The 17,307-nt window shown below is 48.9% G+C and overlaps 1 protein-coding gene across 1 annotated transcript in view; it reads right to left on the bottom strand.

Moving 5' to 3' along the window:
• The window catches only part of LOC128723120 (venom dipeptidyl peptidase 4), a 58,880-nt gene extending 42,869 nt beyond the window's left edge, over positions 1-16,011 (bottom strand). The window contains exon 1 of the mRNA XM_053816828.1: positions 15,982-16,011. Within this exon, the coding sequence (XP_053672803.1) occupies positions 15,982-16,011 (30 nt within the window). The remainder of the gene's footprint in view (positions 1-15,981) is intronic.
• Between the last annotated feature and the right edge of the window lie 1,296 nt (positions 16,012-17,307).

Genomic DNA, 17,307 nt, shown 5'->3' with positions numbered 1-17,307 from the left:
CACACGCACACGCACCACCGCATTCCGTTCCAAACGATCCACTAAAGCGAGTGTGGTGACTTCAAAAACCGCATCCACCGGCAATGCGCCATACGTCAAATGGGAACCCCTTACTGCAACGTCCTTCCCGGGCGATGTCCTGGCGGTTTCTCCCAAACGACCCGATTATGCTACCACACCGAGAAAAGGGCCTGTTTGCTAAGCGCACGGATGTCACCACAAATCGGCGACACGCGGTACGTGTCCGGACTGCACGATGTTACGCCACTCCTCGATCCGTCCGAATCGGTCGGAAAATTCGTGCCACCGGAAGCAACCGAGCCCACCATTCGGACGGTGACCGGACGCGGTTAAACCACGGAATCCCTGCTGACCGCGAGCGCGCGCGTGGCTAGCGATGGAACGTAAAATTATTATCACTCACGTATGGTAGGGTAACGCAAGCACGGTGAAGCGATTTATTTGTGTGTGCGTCAGCCGGAAAGGGTCGGAAAGTATTAATTCGTTTAGGCTTGAATTTCGGCCATTTGCTCTCGTGACCGGCCGAGGGCTGGGAGCCAGTATAAATTGCATCCTGGCGGTTCCCTTGTGGGTTCGCGTCCTGCCGAATGAGCTGGGCGTGAGGTGACAAAACAAACGAGCACACTTTTGGGTAGGAACTCAGCGGCCAGTAGCACGATGAACACATGTGCGTAGAGAATAATTGACTGTAGCGCAAAAGGACGAACCTGGGTGGCGTTATTTTCGATGCATACAGCGGGAAAATTATGCCACTGGCCAAATAATTAGGCCAGGAGAATGTTTGGTAAATAATGACACCATCATTCGTTTCAGGGTGGTCAGTTTGGGAGTCCAAATCTCGGTCACAGTATTATTTGGGGAATAATTGTGCCCGAAGTGGTTGATCCGGAAAGTCGTCCTTATAATGAAGAGCAGGTAATTCGATGGCAATTTGCATCTCACACGAATGCCGGTGTATTTGAGATTAAATTAAATCATTAAAATCAAATCTATCACCCCGAAAGACTACCCGCTGTCGGTTCCACGGCACAATTTGCGCAACTACGGTCGAAGCCGGTGCAATAGCCGTTCCGTGCTTATGGCTCAATCGGAAGGTATGCTGAAATGCCGTGCCACCGTTAGCTGCTCGTTCACCAACCGTAAGAGGGAAGTATCCACCCATGACCGAGTCACTTGAAATTCTCATAAAACGTTGATCAAAAGGTAGTTCCCTTCGTAAGGCACGTGAACGAGCGGTGGAGTTTTTGAGTGGTATTTGCCGGCAGAGTTTCATGTATGCCTGACGGATCCGGTGGAGCAAAAAGCGAATTTTTGAGCCAAACTTTTCCCTCAGGATACATTCACCCGTACACGAGCATCTCGTTTTTCCGTTCTCTCACAAACACACACACACACTTTGATCCGAAAAGGTAGAGGAAAATTGCGCCCAACATTAATATCGCAACATCACCGGCGGGTGGCATAGCGATGCTGAGCATTTTACCAGCTTTTGGCACATTTTTTGGACCCGCAGAAAAAAAAACAACCGATCGTCGTCGATTGAGGCATGTGACACTGCCTGGGGGTTTGGTGCTTCTTTTCTCTCCAGGGGTGAGTTTTTTGGAAAAACGCCCCCGATTCATATCACGCTCTCCACACGCACCAACCGACGGTTAAACGAGGGCTATCAGATTTCCCATTTCCTATCCCCCGGGCGGCGTAATATCGATAATTACATCTGCGACGTTTGTGACGTTTCCCGGTTTCAGGCTTGAATCTGGAGCTTAGGGCAACCGAATCACGCCTCCTGCGCAAGGACACACAACAACCGGATGATCTCCGAAAAGACAGCTGGAGAAGGTGGCGTAAATTGTTTGCCGAACAGGAAATCGATCTGTTTTTTTTCCCTGATCGCATTGTTCGCAACGGTCACTTGGATGTGGTGCCTTTTTTATGCGTCGTTCCGCAGGATTTTGTTTTGCACCACGTTGGCAAGATTGGCACAAATTAGGGATCGAACGAACGAAACAAACCGTCCGTCTTCGTTGCGGCGCGTTCTCCAATTTCAAAATTCACCCGGTACATCAAAGCATCGGTGAAACGATGAGCCCTCCTTTTTCAATCGCACGGGCCGGTCTTTTAGCGCCTCGAAAGCTCCCAATGGCGCATCTCGACGGAGGAGAAATCCAATCTTCCGTTGCAGCCCCAAGACGAAACCCTATCCATTTAGCTGATTGTTATTTTTCGTTCACCATCCCATCACCATCGCCCAGCCAGAGCCCAGTTGGGTCGTGTTTCTGATGGAAACAAAATATCCTCGCACAAAACCCACTCGCTCGATGATTCCGCAAATGATCGAAAAATGGATCTTTCCAAGCCCGATTCACCTTCATGTCCTGCTCGTACTGAACGCGAAAGTACTCCATCGCTCGCGCTGATGAACCTGTCTCGGAATGGGGCTCTATTTCCTTCGAATCCCGTCGGAGCCCACCGGATGCACTTCACGCTTGTGGCCAACACATCGAAACACTGGCACGTCAGCGTCCGGTCGATTGAGTTCGCATTTGAAACCGACCAGCTTGAAAAGGGGAACTGTTGCACCATGTTGCGTTGGTCCAACCTGCCAACCTGTCCAACCGACAAACCGGACAAACGTGAACCGCGAAAAAGGCACACACTCGGAAAGCGCACTAATTTTGAGGTCATCCGAACGGGGTGATTTTGCACGATGCGAGCTGCGCACGTGCCCTGGACTCAACACGTGGCCATGGTTTGATTAGAGCATCGAGTCTTGGCCCCTCAGACGGGTGTTGCAAAAAAAAAGAGAAGAATAAGCAATCCATTGTCTAGGTCAAGATTGAAGGCTGACAGGCTTCCGTGGGTGGGTCGATAAAGTCAACCGGTTGGAGCAGGTCGAGTGAGGCTAGTCACGTCACAAAGTATATTCCATTCCATGCTGCTTCGGGTATTAGCATGCTGCCGGTGCTTTAAGCGGCCCCGGCACTCCGAAGGATTATCGATATTGAACTACAGGAAAAGGCTCTCTCTCTCGATGAAGAGCTATTTTCCAAAAAAAAAAACCTTTTCTCGGTAAGCCTCGGAATTTGCATAAATAAACCACTTAAGCCCGGTCTTAAATAACGTTCGTCGTCGTTCGGTTCTTTCGCCTTCCTGGCCACAGACAATGCACCGGCAGTGGTCACATTAAAGTAGGGATTGCTGGCTGCCTGGCATGGTTTCATTTCGCTCCAATATCCTGACGAATGACGTTGGCTCTATTGAATTTCCACGCTGGGGCTTTTCGTGCCATTGCCGCCGGTCAGGGCAATAAATTTGCACTCCTGTGGTGGTTAGCCGGTTGGGCTCATGCCAGCCGACGACGTACGACCGCACAGGGATGCATCTTGAAGCGAGCCAGCTGGGCTGCTCACTTGCATGTGCGCGCTTGCATCTTACGTGCCCGGTCCTTTAAAATGTGAACGATTCTAGGGAAAAGTTTCACCAACAAGCCCCCGAGCGCTCTAGAGAATGTCGTTGCGCACGTTTTAATATCCCACCGAGGCTAGCAGCCTTCGTCAGGCGACATTTGATTGCCCCTTCACATTGCAGAACCGGGTGGATACGTTCACATCAAAATTTATGAATCCTTATCAAAGCGGCTTCCCGGGAAATGGGAACGTCCCGGTCTAGTACGGTTTGCGGCGAAACCACCGGAATCATATCTTGATGGCACGCCGCTTTTTAAAGCCGCTGTTCCGCCGTCATGTTTATGGCGGGAAATTACCAGAGTGACCAATATTTATGTGAAACCCCCAGGCAGCCGGTGGTTGGATTGATTTCAGCACGAAAGGAACGAAGAACGAACCTAACGTGGCGGTTGGAAGCCCATCAAGTACGGTGTAATTCCATTGTCTTATTACGATCGTCCCACGCCCTGGGAAAAGCCACCCGCTTTCGTAGATGTCCCTGGCCGATTGTTCGGTTGCGTTTGTGCCTTCTTTTTCTCTTCCGCATTCGCTTTTAGTGATAGAAAACGCTACTGATTATCTCGCTGCGTTCGATTGGCTCGTTGTTTAATTTGGTTCTGTATCCTTTCTCTTTCGCTTCTACTGCCTCTCACTCGGATGGCGATTGCCTCAGCGATAAACGGGTGGCTTCGAACGCTTGAAGGTCCTAGCGCAAAAGGACCTCCACACAGTTTTAGCGTCGTCGTAAATTTTACAACCATAAGCCCATTCCGAGCGGTCACCGGCTTCCGAAGCGGGATTAAGCGATGAGCTTTCACATTTCTAGCTGACCGTTTTGGGCGTTTCAATCTTGCGCTGGTCAAAACCCGCGGCCCAGCCCCTCGGTTACGGAAGGCTGGGAAAGTAATTCATTAGGCATGGGAACCGCTTTTTTTTCTTGCCACAAAAATCATGCATCTTGCGATGACGATGTGCTCTGTCCGGGAAGCGACCCGCTTTAGCGGCTAGGCTTATCTCGAGCTGGCCGAACGCTTGTCTAGCGCGTTGGATGTGTTGCGTGGCTTCTGTTCAGTCGGTGGGGGACCTTTTTTTACTGCACGATTGTCGAATAAATTTGATGTACACGAGCGAATACTTGCGGTCCGAGTGGTCCGGGAAAGGGGCCGCGCATTTTTATCTCTGCGCATAATGCCACGATAAAAAGTATTTCGGAGGGAACCGAATTTGTGCACGAGGACCCTTGGGGTTACGGGGTGGAATTAAATTAGATGAAGCATTTGTCTAAGTAGCAATTAAATTATTATAGTATGCATGTGCAGGAATGTAGTAGGTTTTAGGTTTTCCTTTACTACCAAAGAGCAGTAACCCTTTTTTGAATATAAATAAAATTGCGCCATATCACGGGATAGCAAAAAGGGCTCAACAAATCTCGTCCATCTGCATGCCACAGCACAATTGCACCCATAAAAGCTGACTGTGTGATTGGGTGTCTCTCCCACTGGCTGTTTTGTGTTTATTCGCATGAATTTAAATAGCTCATATCCAGGGAAGGGCTGCGACGAACGCACGAGAATTATGGCTCCAATTGTCTTGTCTGGTCTCGGGTGGTATTTTTTTTTTCGGCAGGACAATAAAACTGGAAGTTTTTGCTAACCGCGATAAACGCCCCAACCACGAACGCCTTTCGCCACTTTCGCTAAACGGTCTCGGGGGCAGTGAAAGCGAGCACATATTTACATTTATGCGCCGTTAATAGTGTACCGTGCGTGCGTTAGAACCGGGACCGTGAAAAGGCTCAGCCATTGCGAAGGGTTTTGTAAGCCATCGCATCGTACGTTAGTGAAAGTAAACTGCTCTCGTCCTTTTGGTGGGGGCCAAATGGCCTCGAGCTCTACGCCATTGTACGGCAGCTAATCGTGTAGATGGATCATGCAGCCACGTCGTGATTATCGCCTAATTTATGCACCCACTCGCACACAAAAGGTGTGATCGTCAATCCCACCGGGGATGCGTCTAGCGCAAAATCCCCAGTACGGCAAGGAAAAAAATGAAAGAAAATATGTGTGTGCCATTCAAAATCACTCTCATATCGCCATACCCCGTCCATACCAAGGATCCGTTGCCCGATCGTAGCCACCGGAAAAGGTTGCATGTGCACAAATACACGTGCAAGTCCTTCCATCGTGTCCGGGAAGCTGACACGGGGACGATATCGTCGCGATAGTTTGCGGCTTAACAGGTGGTAACGGGGTGGGAAATGGTGCCGAGTCACGAACCACGAACCGACCTCTGGTGAGCTGCTGAGGTTCTGTGACGACGACGTGGCGTAGTGACAGACACCGACCGACCGTACCGACCGTTGGTGCACTTGAGGGAAAATTATTTTTTCATGCTGATGGGCAACGCTAATGGTGAGCACGGATTTGCTTTTCCGTGCGAGCTGAGTGAGCTTTCTCGGTGACGTTATTATACATGTGCTTTAGGACGCTGTAATTTTGTCGAGAAGGAAATTGATTCAAAGCACACCTGTGCTGGGTTGTGGAAATATTTAAATTTGTTGCACGCGTATGTTATGGCAACAATTTAACATGTAAAGGTGAGAGCACACATGGCGTGCTGTAGTTTTGTGCCACACTGTAAGGCAGCTCCCTCTCGTGAGCCGATAAACTGCCACGGTGCCATCAACACATTTGTTCAAGCGAAGGACCCGTTTCCGTTCGGCTTCGTCCCCACTCCCATACAGGTTGGTCGCGACGCTGCAACCGGAAACCGATAGCGGCACTAATGTGACGGGTTGTGGGTTGCAACGGGCCGGGTGGTGTGAAAAATGTAAATTTAATTATTGCTGTAAATGATTCAATCATTTATGGGCGGCGTATCCTTGCACTCCACCAGGACGGTGTGTGGTGAAAGGTTTTTTTTTCATTCGGCCCCGTTCCGAACATTGCGTGCGGTTCCGGCAGCGTGGATGGGAAAAGCGATGCAATCGATGACCGTCACAAGCGGGCTGGGATGCCGTGAAGTCACGGAAAATGCACGCGATCCGCGTTGATGGATCGCCACCATCAGCCGCGTTGATTGGGCCATTTGGGAGTTGTTTCCGCTTTTCCGCATCGATCCATCAGCATCGATACATCACGGAACGTCCGGTCGAAGCGAAACGTTGCTTCCGAGAACGAAACGAAAGCAGAAAAAACACAGTATTTCGCTCCATTCAAATGGCAGCTGATTTTGCCGTCTCATTAAATCGAGAGCATGAGCGAGAAGATTTTATGCTTCCTGCCGGTTTCGAGGAAACGGCAAAAGCATCGAAATGGTGCATGTTTCCACTGTTGAAGACAACCGTGGGAAGGGTGATAATCGATCGGACGTAATGATAAATTGGTTCATAATTAATTTTCTCGATCGCCGCGCCATTTCCTCTTGGGAACAACGAAAAAATGTCCAGCGATCGGTGGCGTCTCTAAAGGACGAAGACACTGGAAGCCAACGAAAGGAGTTCGTGAAGGTCCGCTTCTTATCAGAAGCCTGCGATCGGTGTCAACGGTGCTTAATGTGCTGGAACAATTTGCAATGAGTTGGAAACTACTAAACACGACATCCATCATTGCGATTTTGAGAAGCTCTTTAAAGCTTAAGGATTCATGTTTTCTGTAGGCGATCAAAAACATTCGCACTCAAAGAGTGTATGTAAATCATATGGGGGTTGGAAGTTTAATAACATCCAAGCAGGTACCGAGTGACGAATGGAAACAAATCGCACCTTCTTCCCGAATGATAAATATGGCTCCCCCGCTCGAATCCTGCATTATTTAAATAAAAGATCCCCGAAAGGTAACGAACCCATCGAACGGAAAGAAAACGGAAAGCTTTCGGAAAGGCGCATAAATATTTGCTTTGTTTCGGGTCCGTTGGGATCGATCCTTCCCTCATTCTTTCTCTCTATATCACAAATAGAACGCTTCAGGTTCGAGGCTGATGCCTGAAACCAAGATGATGCGGAAAAGAAAGTAGAAAAGATAAAAGAGAGAGGATGCTTGTTATTTTGTTTTTTTGTCTGTGCTCAACCTTGAAACAGTGTTTGTTTGTGTAACGCTTTTTGAGAGCGAAATCAAACACGAGCTCTGGAGAACTGAAATCGAAAGCAAATCTTTTTGCGGGAAAGCGAAGGGCAAAGCAGTGACCTAACAGCGCACCATAAACAAGCGGTAACATTTACCATATTTCGCCGAAACTTGCATTCGCCCGATGGTACATTAAAATCTCAACACATCGCCATCCATCGGTACAGCTGAAGTGGATTACAGCTCCACGCTAATTGGATGCTTTAGTCGATCAGCTTTGCAATGGCAAATTGATTGCCATGGTAACGGTGGTCAAAGTAGACGTAGAGTGCTGCGAGAGAGTACAAAAAATCAATTCCAGCACATAAATAAGCCACCACGAAACCGATTATCTCAATCACCATAGTACTTGTAACCCGGGGAGCTGGGGAGCGTTTTAAATTTACGATTATGTTTTGGGGGTAAACAAACGAACGCTCGCACGTGAGTGTGGCACCTTCGAGACGCAGAAGCGCACTTTCCGCCACCGCAATCTAATCGTTAAATCGATCGGTAATTGACCTGTGGTGGTGATGGCGGTTTCTAGTTGCATCATCTCGAACGGCATGATAGTATCTCATTAGAATTTATCGATCATCGTGTCGAGAGGAAGCAGTGCCTTTTCCATCCCGCTGAGCGACGGCCACGTGGCGTTGAGATTCGCACGTCACCGGGTTCGGTTGTGGAACCGTCATACACCCACACGCTAACGCAGGAATGTCGAGATGCTGCTGGAATTATGTTGCATTCTCGCTCCACCCGGGACTAATTCGATTATCCGAATCCAGCGAAACGGTGCAGTGGTACGCATAATTGATGGGATGGTTTCGTCTTCGAAGTTTCGCTAACTAATTACCATTAATGGCGGTTGCTGGCGGGCGTTGTGGCTCGAGTGGCCCAACACGGCGAACGATGGCCGCGTGGATTTAATTAGATTATTCGCAGAAATCATATTTCGTGAAGGGCAGATGAAGCGACGACGTGGCTAATAACGAAGAAAGTTTTGCCGATGAAAACCTGTGAGGCGCTTCCGGTTAAACGTCGAAGCCCAACGTGACCATTTGTGTGCGTTTCTGCGCTACGGTTCTTGTTTCCTAGAACTAGCGATCGGGAAGAATATAATCAAAATCACCACACACGAATCATTTACGATGATAAGCAAACTGTTTTTGATCAATTTCGATGGAAATGCTAGTGCGGATGTCACGCAATTTAGCTGTGATTCAAATTGAATCCTCTTCTATGCTTTGGGTGCTTTTTTTGCTTGGGAAATTTTTTCAACTTGAAATGGTTTTCTTTAAATTTAACTATCCAGACGCCTTGATTTGATGTGTGGTTGTTAGCCAAAGATTGATGAGATTTTATCGAGTGTGCTAACTAACCATTGGCGTTGGATTACGAAGGTGCCACGAAAAAGAACACGAACCTCTGACGCGGCTCGGTCATTGTTAACGAAACACTTTCCTCCCTCAACCCGAGAAATAGAAAGCAGAAAAGGTAACAGAAAAGGCGAGTCTCAATAGATCCTTCGTGTTGGTACCCGGTGAGGGTTTCTGGGGCTTCTCCCTTTTTTCCACCTTTTCAGGTGTGCAGTGGCCAGGTTGTGCCTTTCAGTTTTCGTTTGTACATCGCAGCAAAGTAACTGACTAGAACATGATTGATTAGATCTAAATTTGAACTTTTGCATGGCAGGACTGGCTTCTCCCGGCCCCCATTCGTACACCCTGCGTGTGCTTTGTTTTGCGAGGCCTTCCAAGGCACCCAAGTGGCTCCTCCGGGGGCTTATTAGGGTAAATAGCGATTGATCACTGTCAGAGTGATTGAATTTGGAGGCAAGTTTTGAGTCCCATCCATGTAGTGTAGCGAGCTGCACTATTCGTGCCCACGGGAGGTGATTTATCCCGTCATGGCTGGGAACCAATATTGACAAAATACGCCGAGCTTTGCTTTCCATCATTGCAAATTGCAATCAAAAACTATTTACCCTTACAGTTTGTGCCGTAACCGTAATGCGAATGCGTGTTTAAACAGGGAGACCGTATAAATTTGCTGCGGTAAACATCAACCACGGCTCGAAAAGGCAAGCTTAAAGCGTTTTCGTATCAGCAGGCACTTATTTCATGCATCAATTGCAAGGCACGCATAAAATACATGCGCCCAAATGGCATATTTTTAATGTTCTGTCAACCGTAAAATGAAGCTTACAAAGCTCATTGGTCTGTTGGCTTCCGGAATACTCCAACCAGGAAGCATCAACGCTCGATGATGCGACAAATGAGCTTTCGCTTTATTTCTGCACGCTAACGCATAAGCGAAATCAGGAATTTCATTTCGCTTTTTCCATTTCGCATCACAACGACCATTTGGTGGAAAACTTTGAATGGCACGAAAAAACTGGCACTCCCTGCCATCAGCAAAAACAAACAAACCGCACAATCTAAGCGGCAAATATGGCGATAATAACGAGACGAGGAAAAACTTGCACTATGGTTGAGGTTTTGCTGTTGTATAAGTTTCACCTTGGTGTGCTTTTTTCTCTGTCGCTGTCGAGTGTTACACGCTCTCGATTTCAGCGGTCAAAATTGTAGGAAAAAGGTGGCAAAAGCCGTCACAACCATGTACCGAGGGAATACGAAGCGAATGGAGGCGCCTGGTGGCTCTGGTTCCCCAATATTGACTTCCTCGATTCTGCATCGAACTGGTTCGTTCTTACGTGGCCACCACTGACGGTGAACGAGAGAAGCAGTCTTTTGGTGACCATGCGATGGCATTTTCGGAGCTGTTGCACGATGGTTGGTAGTGCAGTTGATAAATCGACGGCGCAGCAGGTGAACGGGTTCCGGGTTGCAGCTTGCTAGAAACATGTTTTGACACTTCCGGGTCAGGAGCCATCGTTTTCGGGTCGCATGGGAAAAGCAAGAGCGAAAAGGACCGAATATGGAACGTACTTTATATGTTCAGCCAAATATGCCCACTGGTTGAAGGCACGGGCGTTAGTTTGAAAGATGAATACAAAATGCATGTAGCGCTCGCACATTAAAACAGATTGCGACCTAACTTAAACCAGATTGACAAGAAAAGGTCGTAACAACACTTTTAAAGTTGCTAGTCCTTTTTACTCACACTATCCTTGTTGATTGCGCAAGCACAGAAAAAAAGTGCTTTGCTTATAACACAAACAATATCCCGACAAAACGCCTGGACCGTTCGACCTCAACGAATGCTCGTCGCAACCGCAACGGAATAGAACGAACCGCACACACAATGCTGGTCGGTCATACGTTCCTCGTCTGTGTGAGAACTCTCGCATATCCTTTTGGATGCGTCCTTTTAAAAAGAACCCTTTTTTTGTGGTCATAAAATGGGCTGGTTGTCCGGAAGCGATGCCAAAACGCTCAGCCATTGTTCTTGAATCGTCACTTACACCGCACAATGGAGGCGCCTGGTGGCGCATAGCATTTCGGACAAATTTTCTGCCCATTTTGGAAATAATTGAAAATTAAACGCTCTCTGTGGTATGGGTGGGTTTATGAAAAAGAAAAAAAAACACTCGCTCATAGAAAAGCATATGCACAAACAAAGGCATGCGGCAACGTGCGGTTCAGCGATGCTTCCCAGCCTAACAGCCAGTGTACCGCAGCGATGCGGTACGATGCGATAAATGCCTTCAGCTGTATCTGATTTACTCTCACGCTACTCCTCCGTAGCCCACCGGATGCACTGGCACGTCCTTCCTGCAGCTGGTGGAACCGACGGGAGCATATTTTCCCATCCGCTCGTATCAACGACAAGCGACTACCGGCTGGCCCGGGTTTACGATTATCATAATGCCTGTGGCTTTTAGTTTCATCTTCCGCTCCGGTATGCTGGGACTGGGACTGGCTGCCATTCCCATCCCGTCGGTTCATCGGTGGGATTTTATCAAAATAAATTCAGCTTCATATTTATACACTCACCCACCTTCGCTCGCTTTCCCTTCCGGCTGTGACAAACGTTTTGAAACAGATTGGATTACGGCACCACAAAAGCACTCGCCAACACGCCGACAACGCCGGCGCATCTAATCTGGTTGGTGCCGGCTGCAAAACGAACCCACCAGACCTTTGGTGGGTGGCTGGTGGCTCTTCGGACCCAGACCCCGGGTGGTGATGAAAGTCATAAAGTGAAAAAGAAGGCACGTTGGGGAGGTTTGAAAAATGAAATTTAAATAGCTCCCCGGGCCATCCCGGGTGCTGGCAGGATGAGCTCCCGGAGCTCCAGCGATGGATGATGCCGAATTGGGGGATGATTATCATTATTGAAAAATTCATGAAGCTGAACCGCGTTCTCGCGCCCGCGTGGCTCGTGTTTGAAATAGTTTTCCTTCCACTCGGCCATCGCGCTCGCTAGTCGAGTGGCTTCGTCAGTTTGTGTGTTAAAACTGCCCCACATCCTGGGCACGAAACGGTCGGTCGTTTTGATTACGGAAACTATCATCATAATCATCATTACCGTCAACCGTCATTGGTCGGGTGGATGGGGCCACCATCACAGGAACCGTGTGCCGAAGCGATTCGCTTTAACAAGCGTACTGTTGGCGCAATTTTCGTCTGCTTCAATGTCCCGAGCGCACGATACAACGTGCCCCCGGCGTGGAAGGCGCTCGCCATGTTCATTTCGCGGAACTCAAGACAGAAGTTAATTTTCCACCCAGGAAACTTATTTCAGTCCTCCTTCACCCATCCCGAACGTGGTGCTCGTTTGCAGCACTTTCCCAGTGCTTTTCTCATCCGTTAAAGCGTCCTCCCCCGGAACGAATGTAGTTTTGAGGGGAAGGTTTTCCTTCATCCGGGGTTTGGCCATCGCGAGCAACAACTCTCCCCGGTAGCACGCTGGATTTAGTTGCAAAGCGAGGCGAGGGCTTAAACGTACTCGAGCACTACGTCCTGTTGGTTCCTCAAACATACTACAACGGGCTGCATTGGGTACCGTACCTTAGCGGAAGACAGAAAGGATATTGTTTTGCCATCGCGTATGAGTGGCGGAATCTCCTACACGGGTCGTATTTTTTCTCTCATTTTTGTTTTGAATTTTAAAGTTTTCACTTCCGGAATTTATGATTGTACCGAGACCATCGGGAATATGGGAGCTGCTTGGTTTTTAAGCTTCAGTAGCGGGAAAAAGCAGTAAAAGGAAAAACAAAATGGCCCTCCCTTTCCGGATGCTCATCTCGAGTGAACTTGATCCTGCAAGGGACTGCGCTTATAGGGAAGTTTTGCAAAAAGTCCCATGGTTGGGACTTCTCAAACTGCCCAGCTTGGAAAACTTGTTACAGAAGTTGGAAACGCTCGGAGATAGCGCACATTTGCTGGACGATCGGACGAAAAGACGTTGTGGCAGTCTTGCCCAGTGGGCTAGACTGCGGACAGGTTGGTTTGCCATCCAGCCCACCGAGATGCTTTTTATTTGGTTTGTCTCTTTTTGCTTACTTTATTGTCGTTTCAATTGGCTCCCATCTCGTGTGGTCTCGTGTGCAAGTGTCTCACACGGCACAGGACAATAGCTGCAACTGCTACCGCTGGGTCAGTGGTGTGATGTGGCCGGGTCATACCCACAATGCGCGGGTGTGAGTTCTTTATCGCTACTTTGCCCGCAGTTTTGTTGTGTCAATAGTTTGCGCTGCAATTTAAACTTCTTTCCAAAGCGCAGGACAATGCGAAAAATGACGCTACGACAGCTGGTTGCAGTGAGCAGAGGAGATTTTCTAAACTTTTCCCCAAGAATTGTCCGCGATTGAATAATGCAATCGTGTTAAAAATACGCCAGGAGCTAGAGGGATTAATCTTTCGTACCGATGTGTCCGAGTGTTGTGAAAGCAGCTCGATTGGATGAATAACGAGCCAACCTCCCGGACCTTTCGTTTATTGTCAATTTGTGTCTGCTGTCCGCAGGATGCTGCATCGGGCGCCAATTGGCTTAAATGGAATCGATGGAACGAGGAGTTGCATTGGCGGTTGTGCAATATGGTTGCATCTGCAGCGCATGTACGTAACTCAGTGGCTAAGCTGAACGAATAGGAAAACCAGCAGCTGTGCACAGCACGTGGCATCCGACAAGCCTTCCAGACCCAGCACGGCGTACGTAATTGAAGGGCGCCAAGGTGTAGGGGATGGTTCGGCTCGTGGCAGCTGGAATTGACACTTGATTGGCACCGCGTCATGGGCAGAATTTTGTCTTCCTATCGTGACATAAGCACTTACGCACGCACATACACGTTTCGCTTCCACGCGAAAGGGTACTGGGGTGAAAAGGTCACAAAATTCGAGTTACAATTTACGACCGATTTTCGGCGCAAGTGTTTTCGACGCTTTGGGTTTTGGTTAATTGATGATGGCCATGGGGTTGGATGGAAAAAGCGCAAGGTGCTGGGGGAAAAGCTCTCAAAGCTCACAAACGTTAAACACTCGTAGCTACCGGGGGAAATGAATTAAAAATTTCAAAACACAATTACCTCGAATCCACGAACGCGTCAAAAGGCCCATGCCACTGAAACCCTCAGGAAAAGCACAACACGAAAGCTCCAAGCAAAAGGTGGTTTGTTTGTGAATTCCTGTTACCCACTCCCGGAGTCATTTCATCGCTTCCGGGGTTTCGAGATCTAGATCGTGCCTCTGGAAGGGAAGTGAAATAATTGATTAAGCCATTCCCAGAGAACCAGGAACCGGGAGCAATCCGGCACGCTTCCGCGGTGGCTCGTGCAATGGTTTTATTTTTTGAACGATCGCCAACAGGAACCGGGAACCGTCAAAAGCTTCAACACCCGTCCCATCCGGTGTCGATGACTGGCCGCTGTTCGTTTGCGTGCTGCCCCATGGTGCACGGTCGGGAAACCCGGCGTTATGCTGCCGTCCCGTAGTAATGCCACCGGGAGGTTTATGTTGCCCCAGGAAAATACACACCACTCCACGCATCGTGGGGCAGCTCCGAGAAGTTCCAGCGGGAAAGCAGTTCCACACAAACACACCCACGGACCGGAGCGGAAACTCAAATTCACCGGAATTGTTGAGTCACAGGGTGCCCTCGACGAAGGACGACCGGCTGTTGCTTATCGTTACCGCCAAAACCTCGCCAGCAGAAGCAATTATACGCGGTGTCGAAGGGAAGGAGAGTAGCCTGGATGTGTGTGTGTGCGTGTGCGTGTGCTTGTATGTGTGCTGGAAGGTTTGTTCTTGGGAAAATTAATGGCCCGCGAGGTGAATCACAAAACACACGCACCAGTACCGTGGGGTCCTTCTGCTCCGGATTCCGGCTCCCGGATGGAAGCGGGACGGAAACGGATGCCGGGATCGAAATGAAAAATGTTCTACAGCCCCGTTTGAATGGCGCGTGGCGTGGGTGCGTGTGTTGCGGTGTATTGCGCTGGCTTTTTCGATTAGACCGACCATTGTCGGGTGGTACATTTGTTCAATTTTGCAGATCATTCGGCGGTTTTTTTTCGAGTGCGTCCTTTTTAACGACCGACAGAGCACCAACCGAGTGGGGAAGGTTCGTTGGAACCTGAATTGTCACCTCGTAAATTCAACCGGTGGAATGTTTGGTGGGTGCGATTTTTTTCAGCTTACTTTTGCATGCTCCGGTTTCTCCATTAATTTAATTTATTATATGCCTACAGGACAAGAAACGTGGGTTGGAAAACTCATGCAAGGCAGAGATTTCGCCCAAAAGATTGGTGGTGATGTATTTTCTTCCGCTTTTGCGTTTAATTTCGCTTGGCTATTATGAAAGCAAAAACCCACCCGTGAAATCTGTTCATAAAACACTCTCAACATTTCCATCTCGAAATATACTGCAGCTGGTACCAGTGGTATCGCTTAAACCTTCCGGTTCGTTCATGCGAAAAGCACGGAATCATTTTAACGACATTCACGAGCATTCACGTCGAGCTTTCTACGCCGGGGAAATTAATGTGTCCTGCGTGTTTTTTTTTTTCAGCGGTTTCTTTTGGATTCAGCGCATCCTTTCAGTCAGCCACCCAGCCAGCCGCGAAAAAGGCTTCCGTTTTTTTGTTTTATCCTTGCGCAAGCAGCGAAAAGGAACCAACCCAACAACCCACAATGTCATCGATCACGGATACCGCGCGACCGGATGTAGCCAATTAGTTTGCTTCTCAGGACAAGGACGACGCTTCTGCGGTGTTTCCTTCCTCAAGCCCATCGGCACTCGGTGATGAAAAGCTCCACCACACCCAAAGGATGGCTCTAATCCTGAGGCGATTATCGCTCGCGGCAAATTTAAACAAATTTCTTTGAACGAGATTTCCGCTCCACCGACGCTTGATGCCGGGTTCGACTCGGTAGTGATCCTTTCCCACAAAAGCTCGCTGCGCCCTTAGTTCTTCCACCCAAGCCCCGGAAAAGCGCTGCTGCACCTACCTCGTCGTCGTAGTTGTCCGCTTCCGTCATTGTGCTCTCGTGCTTCGATGCGTTTCGATGGGCCGGAAGTGACGATGTCGAACGGGTTCACTGGTTCACGCACCCGGAAGCCACCCAATGTCGACCCCCGGGAAGTTTGTTTCTCTGCTGCGCACCGAGATTAGGGTGCCCTTTTTAATTGATGGCACTTTGCGAAATTCAAAGCTCCCGCTGCACCGTTACCGGGAAAGAGCGCCTTCCGGAAGTGGGGTTTTCCGCACTGTCACACAAACAAAAATACACACTCACACAAACGCACTGAGCCTGGCACTGGCAACTGAATCCCGGGGAACGAGGCGACGCTTTCGCCACAAAAGCCGACCGATTATCGGCACCGGGCTCGAAGCGAGGGAAAAACAGCGCCACGGTACGCGGTACGGGATTTCAATTATAATTATCCATCGGGGCGTGACGGGCGTGCACTTGCTGCGCTATAAATATGTACTCATTTACTTTCGCTCGTTTTCGCAGGCCCGTGCCGGTGCCATTCGCGAGGAACCGCTATTCATCGCTTTACTTTTCCGCGCGATTTACGCTCAACTTTCACGTTTCCTGCCACGCTTGGTCGTTGGTGATCTTCCACATCTTTCGTGTGTCCTTTCCGAGTTCACTCGTTGACGGTCCTGTGAGTGTGAGAGGCAGCAATCGGTGAAGGAAGAAGGAAATTATTTATTTCGCTTTTTGTGCTACTTGAGCAAATCTCGCGGAAGACGATACTTTGGGTGTGCTCGCTGCTCTGCTTGGGGGTTTGATTGAGGCTGCGTTTACGGTGAATGAAACGGTTCGGAAAGCTTAGAAAGAGTGAAATTGCGCTCAACTGATAGCTAATTGTGTGAAAAATAAACAGCAACAAACTCTGTTGCGTTGGCTGCTGTTCAGTGGGTCAGAATGAATCGTCCATTCTATCTGTCTGTCCAATAATGCCTATTTAGCGCATCGATTGAGCAACAAAACACGACAATTGTACGGCGGCATTTCGATCAATGCTTCTTTCATTTGATCGCCTAAAAATTTTCAAACAACAAACAATTGCTTGAAGACAGCTCACGTACACGTTCCATTCAACGTCACACAATTGGCCCTCTGATTGGCCCGTGCATTGGAGCCTTTGGTTTACGGTGCACCACCAAAATATCGACCTTCCATTTGAGCTCTAGCTTAAGTTCCTTTCTGTCTGCGATAAAGCTCAACCGAAAGAACCACAGCTCCGTGACAAATCACGGTCCACGGTCATCCGGCCGCTTTCGTCGATGCGATTACGGGCGACCTGTGCCAGCGCTGCCACCG

This window comes from Anopheles nili, chromosome 3 (genome assembly GCF_943737925.1).
Source record: "Anopheles nili chromosome 3, idAnoNiliSN_F5_01, whole genome shotgun sequence".
Classification (NCBI taxonomy): domain Eukaryota; kingdom Metazoa; phylum Arthropoda; class Insecta; order Diptera; family Culicidae; genus Anopheles; species Anopheles nili.
The sequence above is the reverse complement of the archived record's forward strand: the minus strand, read 5'-3'. Positions and strand labels throughout refer to the sequence as shown.